Source organism: Poecilia reticulata, linkage group LG13, assembly GCF_000633615.1.
Source record: "Poecilia reticulata strain Guanapo linkage group LG13, Guppy_female_1.0+MT, whole genome shotgun sequence".
Lineage (NCBI taxonomy): Eukaryota > Metazoa > Chordata > Actinopteri > Cyprinodontiformes > Poeciliidae > Poecilia > Poecilia reticulata.
The window spans coordinates 15470918-15497374 of NC_024343.1; the positions used below are offsets into that span (position 1 = coordinate 15470918).

Here is a 26457-nt window from a genome sequence, read left to right on the forward strand (position 1 = left end):
TATCTAGAACGAGTGAAGCTACCAGGTACATTACACACCCTGGAGATGAGCTCTCCGACCATCCCGGTCCACGTTCCGTTGGCTCCAGGAACGCCATAGACGCCGTCCCCGACCAGCCGGATGCGGTACTTAAACTTGAGGATGTCCGCCAGCTCCTTCAGCATGTCCACGCAGAAGCCTTCGTAGCGGTCATTCCCCTCCAGTTCTTGGTGGTTTGGCCGTAGCATTACGTACGGATTCTCCTGCAAAAGCACAGTTTGCATAGCGTTATTGTTGATGTTGGAGATGATGGAAAACTTCCTCCACTTTAACAGCTTTTCAAATTTGTGCTTTAGAAAAATAAAAAACATCATGCCACCGCTGTGTGTATCTTTAGTATTTTCTCTGATTGCGTTTCAGATCCAGAACTCCTCAGAAGATTTTAACTTCCCATGTTCTCTCTGGAGGTCATGGGTCACATGGGGTTTACCGCCTGCAATGAAAACAGAGATTTTTGGGATCTGAAGCAGAGCCAGGTACCAAAACAGGAACATTGACGCGAGAGCCTTAATCCGCTGTAACCAGCAAAAAGCTGGATAAGAAACAAAAGCATTTCCTCCATCTGATCACACACACACACACACACACACATATTTACAACCTGCCGTTTGGAGATCCAAGTCTGTGATCGACTGCCAGTTTATTTATGTCTTGTTTTGTGGTTTAGTTGATGTTGGAAAAAGATTTAAAGACCAATCCCACTACGTATTTCAAAGGCCACTTTAGTGCGTTATCAAATAATGCAGTTGTCGAGCTGCTGTGGTTTGGATTTACTGTGTCACGATAAAAGAAAAGACCAGATATTTGCTGTTGAGGCATCATCTCAATCGACTCATCAGTTCAGCTCATCTGTCAATACTAAAAAAACAAAATCTTAAAATTAACGAGCAAACTTCATATGTATTAAAACAATGACTTTGAAATTCAACATTTAGAAAGTTTTTTTTTTTTTGAAAAACAGATTGCAGCCATAAAGCCATGTGTGTGAGCCGTATAAAGTGGACTGTGACTGCATTCAGGAGGGAACAGCATAACCACTAATGATGTGGTGCTGAAGTTTTCAGGGCCAGAATAAAAGTGAAATTGTTTTGCCATTGCGAAAGCTGTAAATGCTGGTATATGACTGCGGTACAGCTAGCCGGCTCTTCGAACAGCCGGCCCACACAAGATATTAATAGGCTTTTATTTTGAAATTATCCATCAGATCTGGTTGACGTTTGCTGGTGGTGTTCCAGAGGTATCCCTCTGTCACCCAGAAGTGAGAGAAATCACTGGAAGCAGAGAGTTTTTCAGCATTTCATAATGTCCCCAATTATTTCTGATACATTATTTCTTTTTGCAACTGCAGCAGATGTGCGCTTTTATTGTGAAAGCAACACATAAATGGGTGTACCATAATGTCTTGAGCTGTCGCGCACGAGAATATCTTGGTTGTTCGAAGAGTCAGCTAGCTCTACCGCAGTTATATGTAGGGCACATGATCGATTTGCCTCAAGGTTCAATCTATAAAAATAGTTTGATTTATTTTGGGAAAACTTGATGCCCCTCAGGTGGCACGACTTTTACTTGTGAGCGGTCTTGTTCTCGTCAAAGTTAACTGCTTGGTTCCGCTTTTAAAGGCAGCAGAGCAGCACTTTGACATCATGGACTGAACGCCTCGTTTTCCCTGCATCGGTGGACGAAAGAAACTGCAGGGATGTGATAACCACAAGGATAAAGCAAATGCTAATGGGCTGTCTGTGTCACACCACACAAAGCAGATGTGCATGTCGATCCAGCTCGTCACGGCAGGCTCAAAAAGCTTACTCAGGAGACACGCTGTATAAAACCAGCTACATTTTTTGGCGCCGTAGTAAATATGTGTAACAAAAATTGCAGAGGGATAATTAAAAAAATAAATCCAGCGATTAATTTAACTACCGTATTTTCCGGACTATAGAGCGCACCATAAGCCTCCGCTGCATCATATGAACTTCTTCATGTGGTTTTCATTGATGAGGAGGTATGAGTTTGAACATAGACATAATATAAGAGTAGACCCCACATTGGCTGCTCTGGAGCAGGAAATACGGCGGCCATCTTGGAGCGGTTTGTTGTTTTGCTTAACCAAAACAACAGAAGATGCCTCAGCACTGAGGGATATTGTTGTTCTGATCGATGGACCATTGATGTGAGGGCTTGACAGATAACATTTCACAAGTAAGATGGATATATTATTGTGTATATGTTGTGATTAGAATATTACTTTACTGTATTTATGTCCACCGGCGAGATACCAGCTAATATTAGCTATAATACTTGCTGTAATACGGGGTTCAGTACAGCTATGAAGGCTAACTGAGATTCCGTAAATCTAAAAAAATTAATTATTTCTAACATTGATTTAGATCATCTGACACAAGAGCCTTTATTAGAAATGAAACAATGTAACATATATTACAAAACATATACGTGTTATAACATTCACCAGCAAAGTTTACACAGGTGGTAAAGACTATTATTTATATGTAATTTTTTCACTCGGTGAAAAGTAAGATACATCCCAAATCTTCCGTTTTTGTTTAGAAGGTTTCCTAAAGACACGATGTGAGGAAGAATTGGGAAATATCTTTCAAAAGAGACGGATTCACTGCAGCACGGATGAATGTCACATCGGATTTTGGACTCAATCTCAGCTGCTGAATCTCTGAAGCTTGAACTCGTCGGCTGAAAAACACATATCTATATATATGTATGTGTATACACATATAAACATGTATCCAGTATTATTTAGTATTAATCATTATTTATTTGTGTTTGTATAGTTATATAAATATGTATTAATATTACTAAATAATTTATTAAATAAATTATGAACGGCTGTGTGCTTTGTAATATGCTCATCATATATCAATATCAGAATATTCCATTCCTACTCTACTGTTATAGCAATAAAGCATATTTAAATATGCTGAACTATGTATTAAAAACATACTTAAAAAATACAATTGTTTATAAATGTACCTTTGATAGATGTTTGAATATGGTTTCCAGTAACAAAAAAGCGTGTTATGATCGATTAAATGCGCTGATGCATCATTGTGCCTGCTAAACACATAAGCTGAGTGGAGCGGTGGACCGCTCCAAGATGGCCGCCCTAAATCTCGTCAGAGACAATAGGCAAAAGCGGTCCATGAGGCATCTATTCTTATATTATGTCTATGAGTTTGAACACATTTCTTCTTCGTGCCTGCTGCTAGCATGTGCTTGTTCTAAATCACATGTGTCAAACTCAAGGCCCGGGGGCCAAATCTGGCCCGCCTTAGCTTTTTATGTGGCCCTTTAGACTCCAATTTACATCAGTTAGTCTGCAAAATTCACACAAAATCAACGGATCCCAGCTTTTGTTTCTGATTTTTACTGCAATTTTGGGTCTGAGTGACTGCTGCCTCAGCCTTACCTGATGTAAAGTTACAGTCCGTGACCGATACGGCGATTGATAAAAAAATCACGTTTAACACCATACATTAGCGTAAATATAATAAAAATTCCTTACAAATATTTTTTAAATTAGCATCAGAAAATCTGAGATTTTAATTGCAAAAAAAAAAACAAAAACATTAACAAAATCCTGGATAGGCTGATCAGTGTGAAAAGATTTTCAATATTATTTAATTTTAAGAAACACTTATTGAATCCTGAAACAAACAGCTGTTTATTGATATTTTAACAGTTTAGTGGGTTTTATCAATACATTTTGGCCCTTTAAAAACATTCAGATATTTGATATGGCCCAACATGAAAATGAGTTTGACACACCTGTTCTAAATGAAAATTTGTGCTTTCTTCTTTGATTTCCAATTTTGACTTCTAATGATTCACTGCTAAAGAGCCCCCTGGTGGTGGAAGAAAAATCCACCGAAAAGCCGCACTGGGCTGTAAGCCGCTTGGTTCAAAGCGTGGGGAAAAAGTAGCGGCTTAGAGTCCGAAAAATACGGTGTATTAATTATCTTCAATGCTGAATTTGATATAGTAATAAATTCTGAATATATTGCAAATTCAGAATTTTCAACAAGGTCTGATTGAAATCCAATCAAAAACTTGCAGTATTTGATTGGATTTCATAATCTAAATGAACGGCTTACTTTGTCAGAAAAACGCTGAACTGTTTACCAAGGCAACATTTTCTGAAGTTTGGATTTTGCTGAAACTTGCTTGACATAACTGTTGGTGTTGCTGTTTCCTAAATGTATGTTTGCCAATAACCAGCAAAAATTGAGAAACAAATTACACAAACAGGGGAAATAAAAAAAATACAACTGGTAAGGTGCAGTAAAAGCATTTTGCTTTCAGTTTTATGTGTTGCACCTACACATGATCTTTTGCAGAGTTGATGGCAGAGCATTTCCTGGTAGAGCTTCAATCAAGATTACAGCCCAAAGTCTGTGTACACTAAATAAGACACACATTTTTATGTTATATATATATATATATATGAATATTTGCTGGTGAAGTTGGGGACTGCACAAAAAATATTTCCAGAAATGTGTCCACATTTTGGAAATAAAACAAGTAAATCCTATTTTCATGCTACATTAATTTATTAGAAAACAATTCTGAATTTCATTAGTTTTATCCTTCATGCTGGATTTCAAACACTGCACAAGCTTTGAGTAACATCAGTTTGAACATGAAAAACGGACATCTTAACTTTGTAGCTCCTGAACAATGAAGCAGTTTCTGTGCTTGTGTGTGTTTAGGTGAAAATGAGAGGAAATATTACCATTTGTGTCTCTTATCTTTCTATTCCTGGTCAGACATGCCGAATAAAAATAATCTCTGGAAACATTATTCAGTAAAGGAAACACTTGATAGCAACAGAAACCTTTGTGTTTTCATTTCCATTGATGCCCATAGTGATTTTTTTTGCTCCTCTCTCTTTAAGAGCTTTTGTGAAAAAGGGCATTTTAGTTTGTATGGACCAAACTAAACTAAAGGTTTTAAAAGGTAATCTTAAAACTTTCTTTAAACACTGAAATAAAGTTGTCGTGAAACTATTTCTTATTCAAAGGGTCGCTTAAGTTTAGAATATAACACAATATATATATTTTTATGTGAAACGTTTACACAGGGGACTGAAAATTGTGCTTTCTGAAGAAGAGGAGACCATAAGGAAATTCCTTCTACTTTCTTTAACACACCAGACAAATGTAAAGAAGTAAAAAAAAAAAAAACAACAAAAAAAAAAACATTGGGTTGAATCTACAAAGCAACGCAAACTTTTAAAACAGTTTCTTAGGCTTTCCTACCTACGTATTCCCAGGCCAAAAGGAGTCTGGTTCCATACAGATAACTTTAGCAGACGAGGAACAGCAAACACATGAGTCGTAAAAGTGCACCGGAGGATGTTCTTCATATTATACTTCACACCCACAACAATAGAGTTCCTCATCTTAAAACCTCCAGGTGTTGAGGACGCCTCCACGCAGCCCTTCATCGTTGTTTTTACCCCCCAGAAAACAAGCTCTCCAGAGTGCAACAAGATGTCAGCTGGGATATTAATTTGTAGCTGTGTTTGAACAGAAGGCAAATTTGATCTAATAATATTCCCTTAAAATGACAGGCCAATAGGAAATTGGCTGGGGCACAGGAATGGTAAACTTCAAATAAGGCTTTTGCAGAAAAGATCGAGATAAATGAATGCTTAAAAAAAAAAATCAAAGAGAACAGTAGCAGAGCTTGAATCTGCATGTGCAAATACATAAGCATATGCCTCAGTGCCTCTGAGCCTGTGTGCCAGAAAATCAGCCTCCTTGTCTGCTTTTATCAGTCAGCGCAGTGTACACTGTTCAATTTTTACCGTTGCATTTGTGACTGGATAAGAAAGCGCTCGGCGACCCAAAGGGAGTCTGTGGGAAGCTGAGGGAGAATATCAGAGGGCGATGTGGTTGATAAAACAAAACAAAGCAAAAAAAAAAAAAAAAACAACAGAAAATGACTGGTATAGGTGGGACTAGGAGCACGTTTCAAGTATTAGGAACAAAGTGATTCAATTGAATTTTAGATTTTGAGGCGGTGGGAATTTTAAATAATGGCTGGAATCAAAAACACGTCTGCCAAGGTGAAACCCTGGTGGGTTTTAGATTTAACAGCAAAAAGTTCATTTCAAAATTACTTCTGTTTTTTTAAACTTTTCCATCTTCAGTGCAGCCACAAACTTTCAGGTATTTTTTCTGAGATATTAGATGATGTAAAAGTAAAGTATAATTGTGAAGTAGTGGAAAAATTCTTCTTTTTTTGTTGTTTTTTTTCAAAATTTCAAAATTCTCTTTGGGGATATCTGATTATCACCGTAACCTGTTTTATCTAAAGAGTCTCCGGACCAACCTTTTATTTTCTACCTGTGATTGCCACATTTGTCCTAGCAAATGTTAAAAAATGAAAAGCATGTATTGCTTTCTTTTTTCCCCCAATTATGTGCTAATTTCTCTGGGTCTGTCACAAATCACAATACATTTGTCAGTGGTTGGAACGTAAAAAATGTGAAAAATCTCAAGCTGCATGTATGTGTTTGAAAGGAACCTTACTTTACTTTTAGCGGTCTGAATAAATACAAGTATCTTACCTCCTAATACCATTGAATGGTCTGCTTGCAAACACAAAAAAGGTTAAAATGAAGTATTCCTACTGAAGCATCACTGTTCACAGGGCCAGAACGAAACAAATCCACTGCACACAATTTCAACAACACAATCAAAAGCATCTCAGAGGTAAAGATAAGCCCTGTCACTCGCATCAGAATCGCCACTAGGCCTGGTAAGGACATTTTTGCAAAGATCTAAACAATGCCTGTCACAAACTCAATCAATGCTCACAAACACATGGCTCGTGGCCTTGCAATAAAGTGATAATCAATTCTGTGACAGTTCCCTCCCCCCCAAAGCTATTTGTGAAATTGAAAAGTAAAGGTGACAGCCATGCCAGGGGTGTAAGGAAACTGGCCTCATAAAGGCCAGGCAGATGTGTCTGGAGGGCACACAGAGCCTCTGCTTCATAAATAGTGCAGAGAACACATCTCACATCTCCCCTCCGAGCCGGCGCTACAGGTAAGGAATTCTTATGGAGGCCTTCAGCTGAGGCCCGTCTGCCGCCCACAAGCAAGATAACAGTGACATGGCAATCAGACGATGATGAATGAGCTGTGATAGGCACTGAAAATTGCTCCGTGGTGGCTTCCCAAGTTTGGTCTGGGGACTCAATATATCCAAAGTGAAATCAAAGCTCTGTGCTCATCCAATTCTTTTTCTTCTTTTTTTTTTAATATAAACTCCTTCTACAGTGAAAACATTGTTTCAGCTGCAATCAGACCTAACCCAAACACACACACAGACACACACGCATCCTCAGTCTTACCAAGCGTCCTTGTAAAATAAGCTATTTCATCTGAATCCCATTAAGGACCAGCAAAGTGTGCCAATATGCCCTCCCCAAGCCATGGGAGTGATGCTGATAAGCGAGCCACTCAGAAAAACACATTAGCACAATTGCCTCTGCTTACAACCCACTTTGTGCCTTATCCGTTTCATCAGCGAGAAGGAGGAGGAGCTGAGTGACTGACAAATCCCCGTTCAGCTGTTTGGAAGGTGCGATGAAAAAAAAGGCACGAATGACAAAAAAAACAAACAAACAATTTCTTTAAAGGGGAGAGAAAAAAAAACAAAACTCAGAGCATCTTGTAATTAGAAAAAAAAAGCAGTGGATTATGAATGGAGTTATATCAATGAAGTAGATTTTAAATAGTGCTGCGTTACTTTTATTGATGTTGAGTGGGTGCAAAACTCTACCCAGCTGAATTGGGTCACCCTGCATTAGAGGAGAGTGACACAGTGAAAGGTTTTCTTCTCCCTGGGGACACGCTAGATGTTTAATATCGCTCTAGTCGGAACACCATGCGATTAAACACTATTGTTCTCTTACAGGTTTCCTTGTTAACCTGAGTAATTTGAAAATGTGGTTTATAAATTACCTCGTTTATTAAGTTGAACCAACTCTACCGTCTAAACCAGGGGTGTCAAACTCATTTTCATGTTGGGCCGTATCAAAAATCTGAATGTTTTTAAAGGGCCAAAATGTATTGATAAAACCCACTAAACTGTTAAAATATCAATAAACAGCTGTTTGTTTCAGGATTCAATAAGTGTTTCTTAAAATTAAATAATATTGAAAATCTTTTCACACTGATCAGCCTATCCAGGATTTTGTTAATGTTTTTGTGTTTTTATTTTTTTGCAATCAAAATCTCAGATTTTCTGATGCTAGTTTAAAAAATATTTGTAAGTTATTTTTATTATATTTACGCTAATGTATGGTGTTAAACGTGACGTTTTATCAACGTATCGGTCACAGATTGTAACTTTACATCAGGTAAGGCTGAGGCAGCAGTCACTCAGACCCAATGTTTTTGACCAATTTCAGGAAAAAATTGCAGTAAAAATCAGAAAAAAATGTTGGGATCCATTGATTTTGTGTGAATTTTGCAGACTAACTGATGTAAATAGGAGTCTAAAGGGCCACATAAAAAGCTAAGGTGGGCCAGATTTGCCCCCCGGGCCTTGAGTTTGACACATGTGGTCTAAACACTATTTATTCCCAAACCTGTCAACTGGATTGGCCACCCTTGTTCTGTTGCATAAAATAAACACAACCGAGGTTAAGGTCATGAAATAATGGAAATTATCCTCCAGGATATTTTTGATAGAGAGTAGAATTATTCTTTTCTCTATCCACAGAACATTTTCTCAGAAGATTCTCAAGACGTTTTGGAAAATTTCGGACTGGCCTTTATATTTTTTTTGGTCCGTAAGTCTCTCATAGATGTCATTTTGGTGTAATGTTTGTCTTATTATTGAGTCATGAACACTGACCTTAACTGAAAGGAGTGAGACCTGCAGAAACAACTCTCCAGCTGGGAGAGTTGTCAAACCACTCTGTTAGTTATTTCAGTCCACCAGTTGAAAAGCTAGGAAGGTTTTCTACTGTCAGTGCTATTCAGCTTATCGAACATAAGCAGAATGGATGACAAAATCACAGGCGTCTAAAAGTCTAACAAAAGTTTTTTTCTTCCATAGTTTTCCAGACTGATTGATGGATAGCTGCCGTAGTTTTCGGACTATACGCCGCTACTTTTCTCCCACGCTGTGAACAATGCGGCTTACAGCCGGGTGCGGCTTTTCTGTGGATTTTTCTTCAACCACCAGGGGGCTCTTTAGCAGGAAGTGAATCATTGGAAGTCAAAATTGCAAATCAAAGAAGAAAGCGCTGATTTTCATTTAGAACAAGCACATGCTAGCAGCAGGCACAACGGAGAAATTTCTTCAAACTCACACCCCCTCATCAAGGAAACAACAGGAAGAAGTTCATATGATGCCGCTTTAAGTTGAAGGTTATCAATTTGGTAGTACAGATCGATAGCCGCTGCACGTAAACTTGGCGTGAACAAATCCATGGTTCAGCGTTGGAGACGCAGGGCTGCGTCCTTAATAGCTTGTGGAAAACCGAGAGCGGCGGAGATACCAGCAGCTTATAGCTCGGTGCGACTTATATATGTACGTTTCCAGTTTTTTTTAACAAAAACTTTGAGTGCATCTATAGTCCGGAAAATACTGTAATCAGTTCTCAAATATCTTTAGATTGGGACCTTTTTGTACTTTGTGTTGTCAGACTGGGTCTGTTTATGTGATTTCTTGATTACACAATGTATAGCAGTAATCACAAATTTTTTGTGGCCTTAAAAATTAGTATTTAATGAACCACATTTTTTGACAGCAGAGTTCAATTTCAAAGAAGTGTTGGGGGAGGATTGCTGTTTCACATGGGGCCAGATCAATAGTTTTTCTCCATTAATGAATAAAATCATCACTTGAAAACAACTTTCCATATTTTATATGTTTATTAAAATATATTCCTGTATGTGAAACAAAATAGAAAATAGAAAATAGAATTCTATGAGGAGGCAAATGCTGCAAGTATATTTTGTTGAAAGTTTTTCATTTAAGTTCAACATTTCTTCTTCTCGGTGATCTGAATCTGAACAACCCTGAAGCCTTTTAAGGCATTTCAACCACAACAAACAAGTTTAGGGGAATAATTTGTATCTTTTGAAGTGTTGCAAACACCATCCATCATTTCTTCAGTTCTGTCCAGCCACCAAAACACCATGAGACTAGTAATGATGAAACCTCTCGGTGGGATAATGGGTTTGTGCCCCATGTGATGTTTCCTTTAATGGCCACACCGATTAGTTCTAATGTTACCTGATTACAGCACCTTTTTGTCTTAAAAAGTCATTAGTAAAATCCAAAAATCCTTTTTTTGCTTATTGCCTAAAGCCAAAACACAAAGTTTGTTGAGGTCTTTAGACAGACGCATCTGGTAAGTATTTCATTTTCTCCACATTTCTCACAAATCTATGCTAAAATTGGGTTATTATTTCCACGCACTAAAGTGAATAATACAATAAAACAAAGTTTAGTTTAAATTTTTGAAAATGTAACATAAAACTTGACATTTCTACCACCTAGAGTCCATCTATTGTAAATTAAGTTCCATAATTCAGAAGCGAACAGACGTGTCTATAGGAGCAGAAATCAGGTAATCAAATTAATGGGCTGTTGACCTTCAAAACTGTATCGTGTCAAAGCACAAGTCTCTGAAACATAACGAAACCTTTTTAGGCAGCAATGAACGCTATTTAGAAGGTAAATCATTAACCTCAAACAGAGTTTTTTTTTTCTTTTTGGTAGAATAGTCATATGGTCATGGATCTTCTTGACTTGAACTCCAAGCCAATATTTAGTGAAATCGGACACTGCTCATCACCTGGCTTTTACCTTCCCAGGGCAGCTGGGCAACAATTCAAGTCAACAGTAGAAATAATCAGTCAAAGAAAAAGTGATTCCTTAAGAAAACCTGTCCTGGAGCGTTTTGTACCTCTCACTAGATTCCAACTTGACCAAGAAAAAGGTATTAATCCAAAGCCGTAGACACTCATGTACATGTTTGTTTTTATTGTATCAGAAAGCTAAATAAAAATGCTGCAAGAAACTTGAAGCTAAGTTGTTTATTCAACAACCACTTGAGGAAAGGATTAACAGAAATGCCAGGACACCTGAACCGTTTTTCAGTTCAGCACAGTGAATTGGAAAAAAAAAAAAAGGTCATGAAAAAAGGTCAAAACTTTATACAGTTCGACTCCCAATGGGATTAAGGCAGGAAGAAAGAATAATGGCAGGATTTTTGCTTCCCCACTAGAGACATTTGAGCTTAAAAATATGAACAGACAAAAGGTTACATGTTAAATGTCACGCTAACATGCACTCTGTAGTTTAGTCTATTTCATACATGTCTCCAGGCGTGACTTATCTGCCTATTCAACCCGCCCTGCTGTAACTCCGGCTTTTCTCTCAATTCCTGTAAAGTTACAATATCCACCTTCTCGCCTGCTTTTCTTTTTCTCTTCCCGATCAGCTCTGTAGCACTTAAACTGTTTTACCATAACTATTTCTTTTCTTGTACATCTTCCTCATGCTACAGACTTTGTCTCTGCCTACTATCTCTGTAAATGTATTGGTTTAGAGCTTTATAATGCCAATACATAAAATTGAAAATAATATGGACATTTTGAATTAGAAATTTAAATTCTTTAGAGCAGTGGTTGTCAATGCATTCATTAAAAGTACCATATTCGAAAGGTTTCATCACAATGAGATGCATTGCCTGGTATGAGATTCCTATTGGATAGTCACTGAATGAAATGGTCGTCCATTTGGCAACAAGTCATTTATCCCCAACTAACGCAATAAGAAACTTCTCATTTCTTAAACAGTCACATCCTAGTTGTGGAAAAGATGTTAGATTTTTTTTAAAAGATGGGTCAAATTATTGGCATGGAAAGCAGAGACGACATCTAAGGAGACTGAATAAACTACTAAAATTGGTTTAAAACTGCCCAAAGTTTTTTTGTTTTACTCTGAAGCACAGTGGTGAACCATCATCTATGTGTTTGGGGAAAAAAACAAAAAACTGGATGACCATAATCACCACTTAAACATTTGCAACTTTTTCTTTGGAGCTGAGGCCACTTCACATGAAACTAAGCTATAGAGGAAAGCTGCTCTGTGGTGTGACAAACAACAAAAAAAAAAATCTAAACTTGAAACTTTTTTGGAAGTCACAGATGTGGGAAAAACATGGAGATCCTCCAGGCAAAAGATGAGGGAGACCATCTGGCATGTAGTGAACAGTAAAAATCAGTGATAGAGCAAAAGTGTACAAGGTTTGCATAGTTTTCACCTCAGTGAAGCTGCCACTAATGTTGAAATATATACAGGTTGGGGAGCAACATATGTGAAGTTTTTTTCTTTTTCTTCAGATATCTTGAATGACAATACCAAGCTACATTTAACACATCTTACAACTGGAAAAATCCAACAGTCACTGAAAACATTTGGTGCACGATAAAATAAAGCGTCCAGATGAGGTAGCCTACAGCTCTTCAGTTTTCACACAAAAAAATAAATAAAAATGGGAGGAAAAGCTGCAGCAATCAGTGCTACTATTCCAAAAACGGACCTGGAATACTTACCAAAAAACAGCATGTAAGTGTCAGTATTTCATATGTTGTCTTTGTCTTCTCAAACATAGCTCCTGCAAGCCAAACGTTTCTTGTTTTATTGGTGTGTATCACATTATCCAAATTTATTTTAGAAACGAGGTAATAAAAAGCTTAATCTGCCCAGGAAAATTGGCAAATTGTTCCGGATTTACACTCCCCGGGGGAATCGTTTAGAAAATTGCAAGAACTTGTAAAGAAGCTACAATGAGTGAAGTTCCTTTTAGATGTGCATGGTTGTGAGAAGCTGATTAAAAAATACTTTCAATGGTAGTTCATATCCTTCTGTCTAGTGCAAATCAGCTCACACCAAATGCAAAACAACTGCCGAAAATAAATTTGAAGAAATTCACACAATACCGAAGACATAAACCGAAGAGAAATTGCATAAATATTAAACACGAGATGTAATGTCAAAGAGACAGAGGTACAAAGCGACTCCCAACAAAGGCTGAAGATGGTTGACGTGGTAAATTATTAGCTTCTGCCGACACACTGTGATACAGCCTCATCTAAGGTACTCGAGTTACAAACAATAGAGCAGCCACAGTTCCTCTGATCCCAGGAGGGCTGAGTTTGGATCTGAAAACACAAAATGGGTTTTTGATATGGTAATATTCTGTCGACAGCAGGATGTCAGCCACATGCAGAACAGCCAGGGACTTGGGCAAACAGAAAAGACATGAACAACGGATGCATGTGTGTCACTCTGCCTGTGCATACGGACCCTTACCAGTATTGTTGTGATTGTAAGAGTTGTGTTGAAGAGGGTGTCTGTCACGTTGATTGATGGAAGAGTTCTCTCCATGGACAGTCCATCTTCAGAGTGCCACAGGCCGATCTACAAAGCGACACACACACACACACACGCATACAAACAAAGAATCAGTCACCAAGTCCATCAGCTGAGAAAGGCCAACAGAAACAATCTGTGCTTAATTTTCTCCCTTCTCACTATCGGAGAATCGGTGTGACCTTCAGACAAGGCGGGAGATCTCTGCGGCGTGAGGCGAGGCGTCAGGGAAACTCGGAAAGAAACGCCGGAGGAAATAAAAATAACGTGCCTGGCTCCTGGAGGCATGTGCACAGGGCATGTGTTCAATCAGAGGCAACAGAATGCATTCATTAAAGCAATTACCCGCAAATCCTGCGGTGCAGAGCCAGACTCTCGGCACAGCTCGAGTGGAACTTAACACCTCTACCTCACAGAGCGCCTTAACTCACATCCCGGCTCCGTCTGTCATTCACATCTCCCGTTTCATTCATTTACGCAGCTCAGGCTTATAAATCCAACATACTTTAAGCCATGCTGCTTTTATGTGTATGTCTATTTTTTTTAGTTTTATTTACTTAGATTTTACTTGATCTTTTCAAAGATTTTAATTTTAAGAATCATTTTTCACACAAATCTGTTACAGATTTACAGTCATGGTGTAAAAAAAAAAGACAACTTTTTAAAAGTTTTGATCTGTTCTGTATTGATAGATATATGCCATTTCTGCATATGGTTTGTTTCCAAGTACGATGGATGTTTATGTAAAGTAGGGTGATTTAAAATTCACTTGTAACTTTCGTAATAGTTCATACGATGGAGTGTTAGGGTTCTGTAAGCATTACATACTATAATTATTTATGCAGCTGATGCAGAAACATGCAAGTTCAGTATCTGTTGCTCCCACAGAAACTGTCATTGGAGTTTTTATAATAGATACCCAAAGACAAACAAAAGATCAACAAAGCATTTAAACATGTGAATTTTTATTTATTTTTTGTTTTGTGGAACATTTTTTATCTCCAGGAACTGTGGAAGTTATTGTCATAAAACCCCCAAAATGCAGCACTTTCAGAACATAACATAAAAAAATCATATTGTCTGTAATCTTCCAGCAGCTTGAAAAAACACACACATTTGTCTCTGCTTTTTATAATTAAAAGGAAAACATTTATCATAATAATCAACGCTTGAAGTCTATGAATAAGTGAAGGTAATGAACATAAAACATATTATCTAAATTAGACTTGAGGACGGTATCAGTTACTCTGATTCATGAGACTGCTTCCCCGTTTACAGGCTTAGAAAGTTTCAGTGTCTGGAGTCGGGCCAGGGACGACGTTAAACCACCAATGATTGAAGTGTTATTAAAAAAACATGGTCACGGTTTGTTTCACGGCTAAACTGCTGAAAGTGCCGAGAGATTTCGGCCCATTCATGTTGATCCGCATTGGATTTGGACGCCATTTAACCACTTTTCCAACGCTGATGATGAATTCTGATGTGAGCGATATCAAAAGGAGGAGAGAAGGGGAAAAAAAGAAAAAAAAAAAGCAAGAGACGGCTCCCAGAATCAAAGATTTCCTTTGAGAGAGCATGATCAAAAAGATCCTGCCTTCCATTTCCTGTGGTGCACTCGTTGGGGGGAAAAAAACAGCACCTTGCTCACACAAACAGACTACACTGCTCCTCAAACCTCCCTCAACTCTTTGCACACCCTGCCACTGATTGCCTCAAGAGGCAAAGAGAGAGAAAGAGAAGGAGAGGGAATGAGAGAGGGAAGGCCGGGGAGTGAGAAAATGTGCGCGTATATACCGCAGTATGGTCAAAAAAGCGGCCAGTGAAATATGCCGTTCCACAATCACAGTGTACACAATCAGCTGCCAGAGCCTGCGGAGGTGGTGGGAGGTGGGGAGTCTTTAGCTTGGCTTGGCGCAGCAGGTGACATGAAAGCCAGAGCATGAGGGTGACTGAGAGGCTAATGGGATGAGGTGGCACCTCGACTCCAGCCAGAGACGAGTGGGTGGAGAGTCAGAGCGATGAGGGAGAGAGCGCTGACCCCGTGGTAGCCTGCTCGTCACCCTTGTTCGAGATGCGCATTAATAAGAGATCTAATGTTCTTCAGATGCTTCGGTGAAGAGAAGTTGTTTCCCAAAGACTGGAAACTTGTCATACTTTAACCATTACTTCGAATCAAAGCATCATGCAAAAAGCAGTGGCTTGCAAGAAAGTTCATATCCTGAAAAACACTTTTCACATTTTGGCGCATCGTGACCTCAAACTTAAAGTGATGGAACGGCATAAAATTTTATTTTAAGATTTAATTTGATATTTAGATTCAGCTTTATTTGTGTCCCCAAAGGACAATTCATGTTATAGCAAGAGAAGAAGATGTGAAAAATAACAGACATACAGTTAAAAGTCGAAAATGATGGGAAAACACAGAGAGCTGAAAGAACAAGAGCAGCAGGATGTATTCAAAGCTTCTCCTGTGATTACAGCTGAAAATCCGTTTGAGTATTTCTATCAGCTTTTCACATCTCAACACTAAATTTGTTCCTCCATTTTTTCTTTTGCGAGACAGCTGAACATCATCAGGCAAGTTGGATGAAAAATGTCTGTGCACAACAATTTTTAAGCTGTGCCACAAATTATTGCTTTGGGTCGAAGTTTGGACTTTGACTGGGCTATTTTAATATGCAATTAAGCTTTCATCTGGCTGTCTGTCTCAGCTCCCGCAAAATTTCCACTCTTGGAACAGTTTTCCGACATCTCCACAACATGATACTCTACAGCCATGTCTTCAGGTGGATGGGTGGTACTTCTTGGGACGCAGAGTGTTTTACTAGTCAGTGGAAACAAAAAATCCAAGTTTGTTCTGATTCTTCTTCTAGTGGCGACAGTGGAGGAGGAGGTTGAGTTTGTCTGGTAAACTGTGACTGCAGTGAATGAATGGGTGAATGAATGAAAGCGCTTTGGCGTCCTCCGGGCTAGATAAAGTGCTACGCAGGTACAGGCCATTTACCACTCCACCTGTTTGCTGTATGCCTTACAGGGTCGAAGCAAACTTACGACCAATAACATGTATCCCCTTCCTGAGTCTTTTTCCTGCCTGAACATGGAATTGTAGCTCCTCCAGAGTCACCATGGGCCTCTTGGCTGTTTCTCTGATTAACACCGATCCTGTCAGCGTGTTGGTGAGTTTGAATTCCGCCATGCTCCTCATTTTCAGATGATGGACGTAACAGGCTCCATGCAGAGTTCAAACTTTGTGATATTTTTATATGAGACTACTTTAACCCTATTTTAAATGTATCTAACTTGCTCTCCCTGTCATGTTTGCTGGGTTCCTTGATCTTCATGATGCTGTTTGTTCACCGATGCTCTCTAACAAACCTCAGATTGTTGAACAGCAAAGGATAACGCTATTTTGATTACTTCAGTGGTTAATTGGTTGCACTGGATTTTATGTATCATTATCAGATTAAAGGGGGATCAGTATGTACTTGTTAGATGTTTATTTTTAAAAGCATTTAATGGTGCTTACATTGTGGGAAAATGAGAAAAAGTTTATGGGGCAATAATACTTTTTGCATCTTTGTGCTGAGGCATCTCGTTGTTTATGAATCAAAAAGCAATAAAGTGTGCGGATAATCACTACATATTGGAGCACAAATATGATGAAAGGATGACAGCGAGTAGTCTAAAAGCTGAACTGACAAACTATAAAACGCTAATTAAGCTGATGAAACATTTATCAGTGAGCCGCACAGTCTGCCATTAATCAAACGGCTCAGATGAAACATCTGTAATCTTCTGTCATTGTCTTTGAAGCACACTCAGCAGTAATGGTGCAGACTGTGTAACTTGTAACGTGAAGCAAATCCTAGTGTGTCACATCAATCTCGGTGAGGCAGAAACAACAAACCGTCCCATGAAACAAAAGTTATTACAATCACAGCTCCAGCAGAGGCTCTATTTGACTCCTGCTTCTGTCACACAGAGAAGAAGCTGCGTATTTTTCAAACAGAGAACCGTTTTCACCGGGGCGTCAAACACTGCAGCTGAGTGAAAAGCCTGTAATGTCTCTGACGCAAGCGGCAGATGCTCAAAAGAGAGCAGGCGAGAAGGTTGTTGGAGGTTAGCCTGTTTGGGTTGGAGCGTGATTAGTGCTTTTCCATTCAATCGATGCGCATACTGCGTCACCGAGCTGCATCAGTAGGAACATTTATGTCAGAGCAGAATCACTCTGTGTCAGTTTGTCAATGCCAGGTTTAAATTGCAGGGAGGCATGTGGCAGGAAGCTTTCGAAGCAGCTGTGTTGACTTTGCTGTACTCATATTTTGTCACATACCAGATATTTTTTCTTCTTCTTTTTTTCCAAGGCTACTCATACAAAAGACTTAAAAAAAATACATTTGATAGATATTTGATAGCAAATTTAAGAAATTGATGCCCCTGCTCTGAACATCTTGTTCCACTGTTGTGGAGATAAGATAAAAGTCCGGCCTGACTAATGCACAGGGAAGACACAACCAGGAGCCCCTGGTTGTGCCTCTGCAGCCTCAGATCTGCAGAGGCTTACGTCTGCAGATCTGAAATCAAAGACCCAAACTGAAGTGTTCATATCCCTTCAACTTCTCACATTTTGTCACCTTCAAATCAAAAATTTAATTGTAGTATATTCAGAGTTTGCGTGACAGAGCAGCACATACAAATACAAATCTTCAGAGAAGGATTTTATTCAGCCTTTGGTATAATTCAGTGGTTCCCAAAGAGTTTTTCATGTTTTAGATGTTCCTGAATCACATAAATGGCTCAACGATTTATGTGATTTATCTCCAAGCAAAGTAACATGAAGGAAGAAATTCAGGCATTTCAATCAGCTGTTCTTGGTAAAAGGAAACATCTAAAACTTGCAGGGCTCTGGACCCTGGAGGACTGGAGCTGGACACACCTGCTATAAATCTAACTGGTTTCAGAAGACACCTCACTAGAAAGAGACTGTTAGCAAACTGGTGCCAGTTTGTCATAATCCATGTAGAAGAAGGTGCTCTGGGTCAGATGAAACCAAACTGAACTTTTTAGCCTACATAGATCAGAAGCACAATGTGAAGGAAACTACTGCTGACCCCAATGGAAACAATGGGAGTGGTAGCTTTATTTATACTGTGGGGATTCCGATATTTAGTAGGAATAACTCAGAATTTGTGGCACTGATCAAAATATTGTTCTCTAGTTGTGCAAAATTAGTAGACACATTCACTCATTTTGGCATTAGAGCACTTCTTTGCTTGAAATTCAAGAGAGAAGTTAGTGATTGGAATATAAGGGATATTGATACTTTTAAAAGGCACAGTAGCCAAAAATTTAGCAATGATAGGCAGGTATTTCACTGTGCATGCTACTAAAGATGCTAGAACAGAACACTAATGTGATAACATTAACCATAACCGAACATAACATAAAATAACACTATCTGCAAGGAAAACTCATTGCTTTTGATTCTAGAAATATGGAAGAAATTTGTTTCAAAAACTTATTTTATAGAAATTATCAGAAAACAGACACAAAATTAACTGTTTGAGATGTTTCAAAAACCTAATGGAACAACCACAAAAACAAGAAGAAACTGCAAAAATAATAAACATCCTGTGTAAGTGCGCCATTTCCACGACAAAATTAAAGGCTGCTAAAGGTTGTCACTCCCCAGAACCAAAACCACATTTAAAAATGAGGCCGTTATCTACACAGGAAAAACATGCCTGCCTTGATCGGACATAAAAACTACAATTAAGCTTAAGGCACATAAACTAGCTATTGTGTTGTCAAGAAAAGATTGATGTTTGGCTTCTAATAAACCCTTTTATTTGTTTTTATATGTTCAATGCGACTAGAAAGTCTCAATTTCAGCAAATGTGCTCATTCGTTTGAAAGCGGAGGTTGACACCATGGTATTAAGCGATGCCTTAGGACTGAGGACATAACTTGCCACTAAACAAAGTGCTTAAACGTTAAAATCTCTTAAAAAAATGTTTATCTTCAGCAGAGAAAAGACAATTACTGTGCATTGAGGAGCCCGATTCAGACCAGAGTTTAGAATCATTTGGTCTCCAGAGAAACAGGCTTGAGAAGAGGGGAAAGAAAAGCAGAGGAGTACAACCAAAAAGTAAAGAGGAGCAGATGGATGCAAGACGAACGTCAGTCACACACTGAGTAGGTGTGGTGAGGCTGGCAAATGGAAAGCAAATCAATGACAAACTATATGGAGTAGTCAGTTAGATAGACAGCACATAGGGCGGAGAGAACAAAAGAAAGCAGCAGAACAACAGAGAGAGAAAGCTTATGGGCAATGCGGACGGGAAATATGTGTAAAAAACAGAAAGAGACGGCAAGTGAGACGGAGAGAGTGACAACAGGTGGAACGGCGCGCCTTGTGAGGGATTACTCCGGGTTCATTCTGCAACCGGAATTACAGCATGAGGAAAAGATTAAGGCGGTTGACCACTGAAGCGTCAGGATTGGCTGATTTTTTTTCTTCCCCCCCCGTCTGTCAGACAAACGTTGTATCCAATACAGTGTAGCAGCATTGTACTGTGACAGGCGCATCCATCATACGTGCGGAAAGCAACAGCTACCATTATCGAGCATAATGTCACACGGCCCACTTACAGTGAAGCCAAGGCATTCAGGTGTCACAGGGACGTAAATGAGTTCGAGTCGAGGCGGAAATATGCGGCGGCTTAACGCTTGGGTGGCGGCTGTCTGTGCAGCTGAAGTAAAGTAGCCTCACAAGCCTCTGAGGAAAAACTTTTACTTGTGTCATGGCGGCCTCATGTGCGTGAAGACAACGTGCGCCAGTCACCACCAGTTTAACGAACATCTAACCAAAGAAAACAAGACTCACTTTCCCTCAGAGTGAGCGCATTTTTCAAGTGAACCACAGTGTGTGTGCAGCTGCTGCGTACGTTTTCTCTACAGCACAGTGAGTGGGATAAAGGGCTAACTTTTTAGCAGAAACGCTCTTTGCTGTGACTCATCGCCAGCAGCGATGAGACTAATCAGGGTGACGCTGTAGGGAAACTTCGGGAGCTACACAAACACAGGTGGTGGCGTAGGTGGAAAAGATCGGCCATTACAGGGAGAGGGACTGAGGAGAGCACATAGTCGTGACTCTGCTGCCAACCAACAGAAAGAAACTCAAGAGGTAGTAATTCAAGGGCTGGTCAAGATTGTCCCCCGTTCCACTCTATGTAACCTCGCTAAATTATCTGACTGCTTCTTGAACCAGCAGCAGTAAATACATGTTTCCCTTAACTCTCTCTTTCTCATCAGTCATTAAATGTGACCGACTCCCTTTAAACTCTCTTTAGGCCCTTGCTTTTGTTTTAGGTCTGGGGATATATGGCATTGAGACTCAGTTAACAAGCTCAATGTCTAGTTGGTGTGTAAAGCATGAATTCCACTTGGTTTTGGTAGTTTTTAGTATTATTTTTTCATTCTTCTGATTTCTGTTTTTTCTTCCTTTCGCTCACCTTTTCTGCTACTTGAAATCCCTCCCTCTCTATCTACAAATGCCCCCTGGGTCATTTTCAGATCCTATTCTTGCCATCTCCGTCTCCTTCCCTGTGATTTTTTTCCACCTTTGTTTTATGTCCACCTTTAATATCGTTAAACATCCACTTTGAAACGAACTTGCCTGCCTCCTGCCTAAATTTAGGTCCTAATAAAAGTGTGATAGTACTTTGTCACAATAACACACAGATCGATATTACAACAACAACAACAACAACACATCTGTGACGTGTGCAACTCTAATAACAAGGCAAGTGAGTTTGATCATTATTTGACATTATGGTGAACGATGGCGTTAGTCGACGTCTGTCATGAAACATCAGCTCTGAGTTGAGGGAAAGGTCTTCCGGCTTGCAGAGGAGGATTTCAAAGCGGCCCGTCAAGTGTTGCATTCCCAGCAGAAAACATGACAAACAATGGCTGCCCTGGCAGCAACAGTCCCTGCTCATCACTTGCACAGAGATGGACTGTGTGGTCCAAACAGTTTCTGAAAACATCTGGAAGGCTTCACAATCAGCTCGATTCAGACCAGTGTGTGTGACCACACACACGCGCGGAACATTGACAGCAACGAAGCTGCTCTCAGAATAGCGTTACAAGGGTCGTGTGTTTCAATGATCCTAGTCTATGTCCCAACAGGGACTCGTCGACTGTGCAGAAGTCTTAATGATAAAAGACATTTGAAGTTGTGGAAGCAGCAGCAGACTGTTCTAATTACAGTGTTGCATGGGAGTGTTTTCTTATTTCTCCCTCCATCAGATTGCAGAAAGCCATTTGAAATCGGTCTGAACACTTCCCCACCAAACACCAAAAGATGTGTGTAGAAATTTGCTCCTGTCATTTAATATTTTATAGGTTATTTTGCCCCCACCCCCAAAATAACTTTACATATTTAAACCAAGAAAAATGTCAAGCTTGAGTTGCCCGTTTGATCAGTCCAAACAACTTTTTAACCTTAGATACTAGTAGACGTCTTCGCTGGTTTCACCATTTATTTCGCATCCATATGTTGACAGAAGTTAAGTTGTCTTTTCAACATACGTCCAGTAAAACATCTTGCTCGGGGCGATGCCCTGCAGCAGATCGTGCAGAGAGGGCAGTTTGGAGTAGTAGGAAGAAAAAATTAGCTCCAAAAAGAGAGGATAAACTTCATCAAATTTTAATTACTTAAAGAAGAAGCCTCGGTGTTGTACAAACGCTGTACAAAACAGTCAGAATACATGGTAATGTAATGAGATTTTGCAATACTGAAACGTTTTCTCGTCCATTTTAAGTCTGTTTTGCAAAGTGCAACTGATGCAGAATCTGTGATGCTGGCAACTTTTGATGCTCCACTTGAGTAACACACTCCTAAAATTTCAGAGTTGTGCAGTGATATTAAAAAGCTCAGTCATTCCACTAAATCATGTTTGCAAGATCAGACTCATACATCCACACAGACTGACATGAATTATGATGATTTTCTGCTTACAGCTAATGAAAAGCAAAATTTAATATTAGAATATCACATCTGATAAATAAACCTCATCAATGAATATTAAATAATGACCAAAAATCAGACATTTTTCTTGCATGTGGTGACAGCTGATGGTAACAGCATTCATAATAACAATTGAAATATATTTCCGTGGGAATCTTTACGTTTGTTTATACACGGGGTAAAGCTGGGATAAATCTTCCTCCCACCTACAGTTATAGAACTCATCTCCATGTGGCTGTCGTAATTGGACCGACTCACATCTGCAGCATGTATGTAAGAGTTTGTTTTGGCTCCTGCTGGATCCAGATCTCAGTGCAGACCACTGGCTTCAAACTCACCCGATTAACTACTCGGTCAATTAAAAACTCTGCTTTTACCTCAGTTCTTAATTTGAACCTGATCTGGCTAAAGAGCATTTATACCTGCTGCATTAAACATATCGGTTACCTTCACTGTAGAAACCCACATCCATGTTTGAGTGTTTTTGTACTGTTCATTAAAGAATAAAGATGTCCAGCTGTAGCAGATGGATTCAGATCTGGCCAGATTTTGCTCGCGTCATGGAAGTTGGCTTGGTCCGACTGTTCTCAGCAGCACAGATGGTAGTTTACATTTATACTACTGGCACATAAAATAAATACACATAAATCAGGTAAGATTTTCTCATTTTGACTCTGCTGGTGGAGACCAGTGACATTAGGCATTCTTTCTGCCAATGGGATCCCTGCTATGAATGGAAAAAAACCCATTAAAACATTAAGATAAGTTATGAAGTGAATGCAATAAGAATTAAAAAGATTTCCTCACTTCGTCTGCCAGTGGTTTTTATTGTTCTTTTATTAAGCCGTTTTGAGATAATTGTAGCTATTAAACAGGAGGTCAAGACTAAAGCTAAAAATTCACAGGCTGCTAATAATAAAGCTGCTGAAAAGTTATTACACAGGGCTATCTTCATAACCTCTGACCTGGCCTTACACATCACAGATAACAGTGGAAACAGAGAGACGTCAGTTCAGTTCTATATTGCAGATTATTAACTGCAAAGGGATAAAAAGGTCTGCGCCTTTCAGGGCAGGTTTGTTTCTGTGCCCAAGACTTAGAAACAGGGTAAAAGAAAGCTAGCAACTCGTCACACCTTTGTGCATTCATGGTGGCTGTGACTTGGGCACAATGCTGCTTTGTAGACTTCAGCTGAACCTGATATTTTCTATTTAACTTAGTCACAGCTCTTAGATCTGCAGATTGCAAGTCAGTCACGTAGAATGATGGGGTAACCATTTAAAACGTAAACAATACCAGCCCGTACTTCTGCCATCGGTTCTGGACTCCAAAGCTTCAAAACGAGAACGCGTCGAGGAGCCACCGAGAGCTGCATGAGCAGAAATGTTTTTCGTCTTCTGGAGAGTTAAGAGCTGCAACAGGAGCACTGAGCAACAGCTTACCAAAACTTTACAACAATTTGCGCTCCCTAAAAAAACGTTGGAACCTGAACTTCTCACCCAAATGACCTGGCTAATAGCTAGAGGTGTTGACTAATGGTTTAATCTAGAAAATTAACAAGAGAGTCACATTTGAGCCCAACAAATGTTTTGTTAAGATTGTAACGATGTAAGATGAGTACAGCACATCAAGTCAAAACATTGTATTTACCATCGGTAAATTTAAGCAATCAGTTGATCAGTAAATATAAACTGCCTTTAAATAGAAAACACAAATATTTTTTAGAAATTGTGCAGATTTTTGGAGAGCAGATAATGCCTAGAAGTAGCAGCAAATGAAACAATGCCTATAGGGTTACAAATCCTCTTTGCTACTTCGACAGCTAAAGTATGGCGCATGGCGAGTCTTAGAAGGCATTCGAGGGTGCACAGTGCTGACTGATAAAAACTAAGACTTGGAGGCAAACTTGTAGGCACAAAGGAACAGAGGCTCTCAGGCAGATACACATAAATTTGCATGTACATGCATATTACACACGCACACACACACACCCACACACGCGCATACACACACACACGCACGCACGCACACACACATGCGCACGCAGCCAAGGAACACATTCACAGCCTCACCCAGCCTTGAAATCCTTTAAGACTGGGGGATCTGGCAAAACAGCTCATCCATTCTGCTTTTGATCTATTCCCCATCTCCAGCCTGCAAAGTGCAAAGCGAGAAAAACAAAAGAGGAGAGGGGACTGCTCGTCTCTGAGACCAAACAAAGGAGAAAATGAGACGCACAGAAAGGATACCGGTGCAGACTGTGGATGTGAGTCTGAGCTCTGACAGATTCAATATGGATTTCAATATGCATTTGTAGATTCACCACAGGGGATATCTTTAGGAGGGCTGATGATTCGAAGGGGCTGGATTGATCTCTTATTTGACTTGTTAAAGTTAAATATGCGAACCTTAGAGAAAGCGACGAGGCTCATGTGACATCGTAACTCAGACGAGCAGAGGAGGCAGTGAACGGACGCGTTTAATTTGTTTGGCGAACAGCTTAGTGTTTTCCAAACACGTGTCTGGATTATGGCCAACTTGGTAACACTTTATTTGAAGGGGGTGAATAAGACGGTCATGACACTGTCATAACACCTGTCATGAACATGAATAAGCCTTCATGAATATTTATGACTGTCATAAACATGTCATAACACCCGTCATGAACATGAATAAGCCTTCATGAATATTTATGACTGTTGTCATAAAGCGTCATTCGGTGAATTACGACACTTTTAATACAAAGTTGACATTATTCAAAATGTCTTTGTTATGACAACTTGACATTAACCAATAAATCATTACTGATATAAATTTGTTCTAAAAGTATTACTGATTGCACTTTAAAAATTAGGCAACTTTATGTTATTAAAGGTAAAGTTTAAACAGTAATGATTTCTTGATTAATGTCAAGTTGTCACAACAAAGACATTTTAAATAATGTCAACTTTGTATTAAAAGTGTCATAATTTACCGAATGTCGCTTTATGACAACAGTCATAAATATTCATGAAGGCTTATTCATGTTCATGACAGATGTTATGTCATGTTTATGACAGTGTCATGTCAGTCTTATTGACCCCCCTTCAAATAAAGTGTTACAGCCAACTTTACATTGGTTCAATTTGTGCAAAAAGACATCGTTTCAGATGTGTTGTGGGTCTTTTAGATGCAACTTTGAAAACTCATGTTTTTCTGCCATATTTATTTATTTTTAAATTAGGTTTCCAAACAAGCCATACTGGTTTGGTTTGTGGTTCTTACAGCGTTTCACTGTCATTTTATGTTCATTTTGGCCAGGAAGCTCCCTACAGACTGGGAAAAGTTGTGAATGATCTTTCTGCCTGTAGGATAATGAATTGAATTTTGTTTGAAAATGAGCCCTAAAGCCAAATTGATGTCTTTCCCTACTGACACAATCTAAAACTTTGCTAGTGTCAAAGACGTTGTCACAATGGCTAATGATTGATAAAAATCAAATGTATTTGATTGGCAGCAGCTAGATGCAATGCTCTCTCCAAGTAGCTTTTTTTTTTTTAAGGCACACAAAAGTTCAGGAAATATTTAGGAAGTAAAATAAAAAAGCTCAAGTTAAATCATTTAATCTGCAAACTTGACAGTGATAGTAGCTGCTGTGCCCCTGAAGGCAAATCCATGTTTATCTGCATTTCAGTCCGAGCGTAAATAAAAACCAAGGCAGACATAATTAGTTCATAAAGTCCACCAATGCACATGGTAGACAGATCTTAAAAAACAAAAAACAAAAAAAAAAACAGGCCAGACATTCTAATCATCAAATGCTACATAGTGGATTGGATTCATGGCTCGGGATCAGTCTTCATACATATTTGGGCAAATTAAATTAAAAAGAGATGAGAGAAAGTCTAATAAAAGTGACTGGAGTCTTTTGCTTGCAGACAAGTTGTGTTTTTTTCTTCTTCC

General features: G+C 39.1%; 1 protein-coding gene across 6 annotated transcripts in view; it reads right to left on the reverse strand.

The window, feature by feature from the left end:
* Positions 1-26457, reverse strand: part of grik4 (glutamate receptor, ionotropic, kainate 4) — a 347487-nt gene that overhangs the window by 27291 nt on the left and 293739 nt on the right. For all 6 annotated transcript variants that reach the window (XM_017308264.1, XM_008425649.2, XM_008425647.2 and 3 more), the window contains 2 exons: positions 13422-13529; positions 39-242 (listed from right to left, as the gene is read on the reverse strand). In XM_017308264.1, the coding sequence (XP_017163753.1) occupies positions 39-242; positions 13422-13529 (312 nt within the window). The remainder of the gene's footprint in view (positions 1-38; positions 243-13421; positions 13530-26457) is intronic.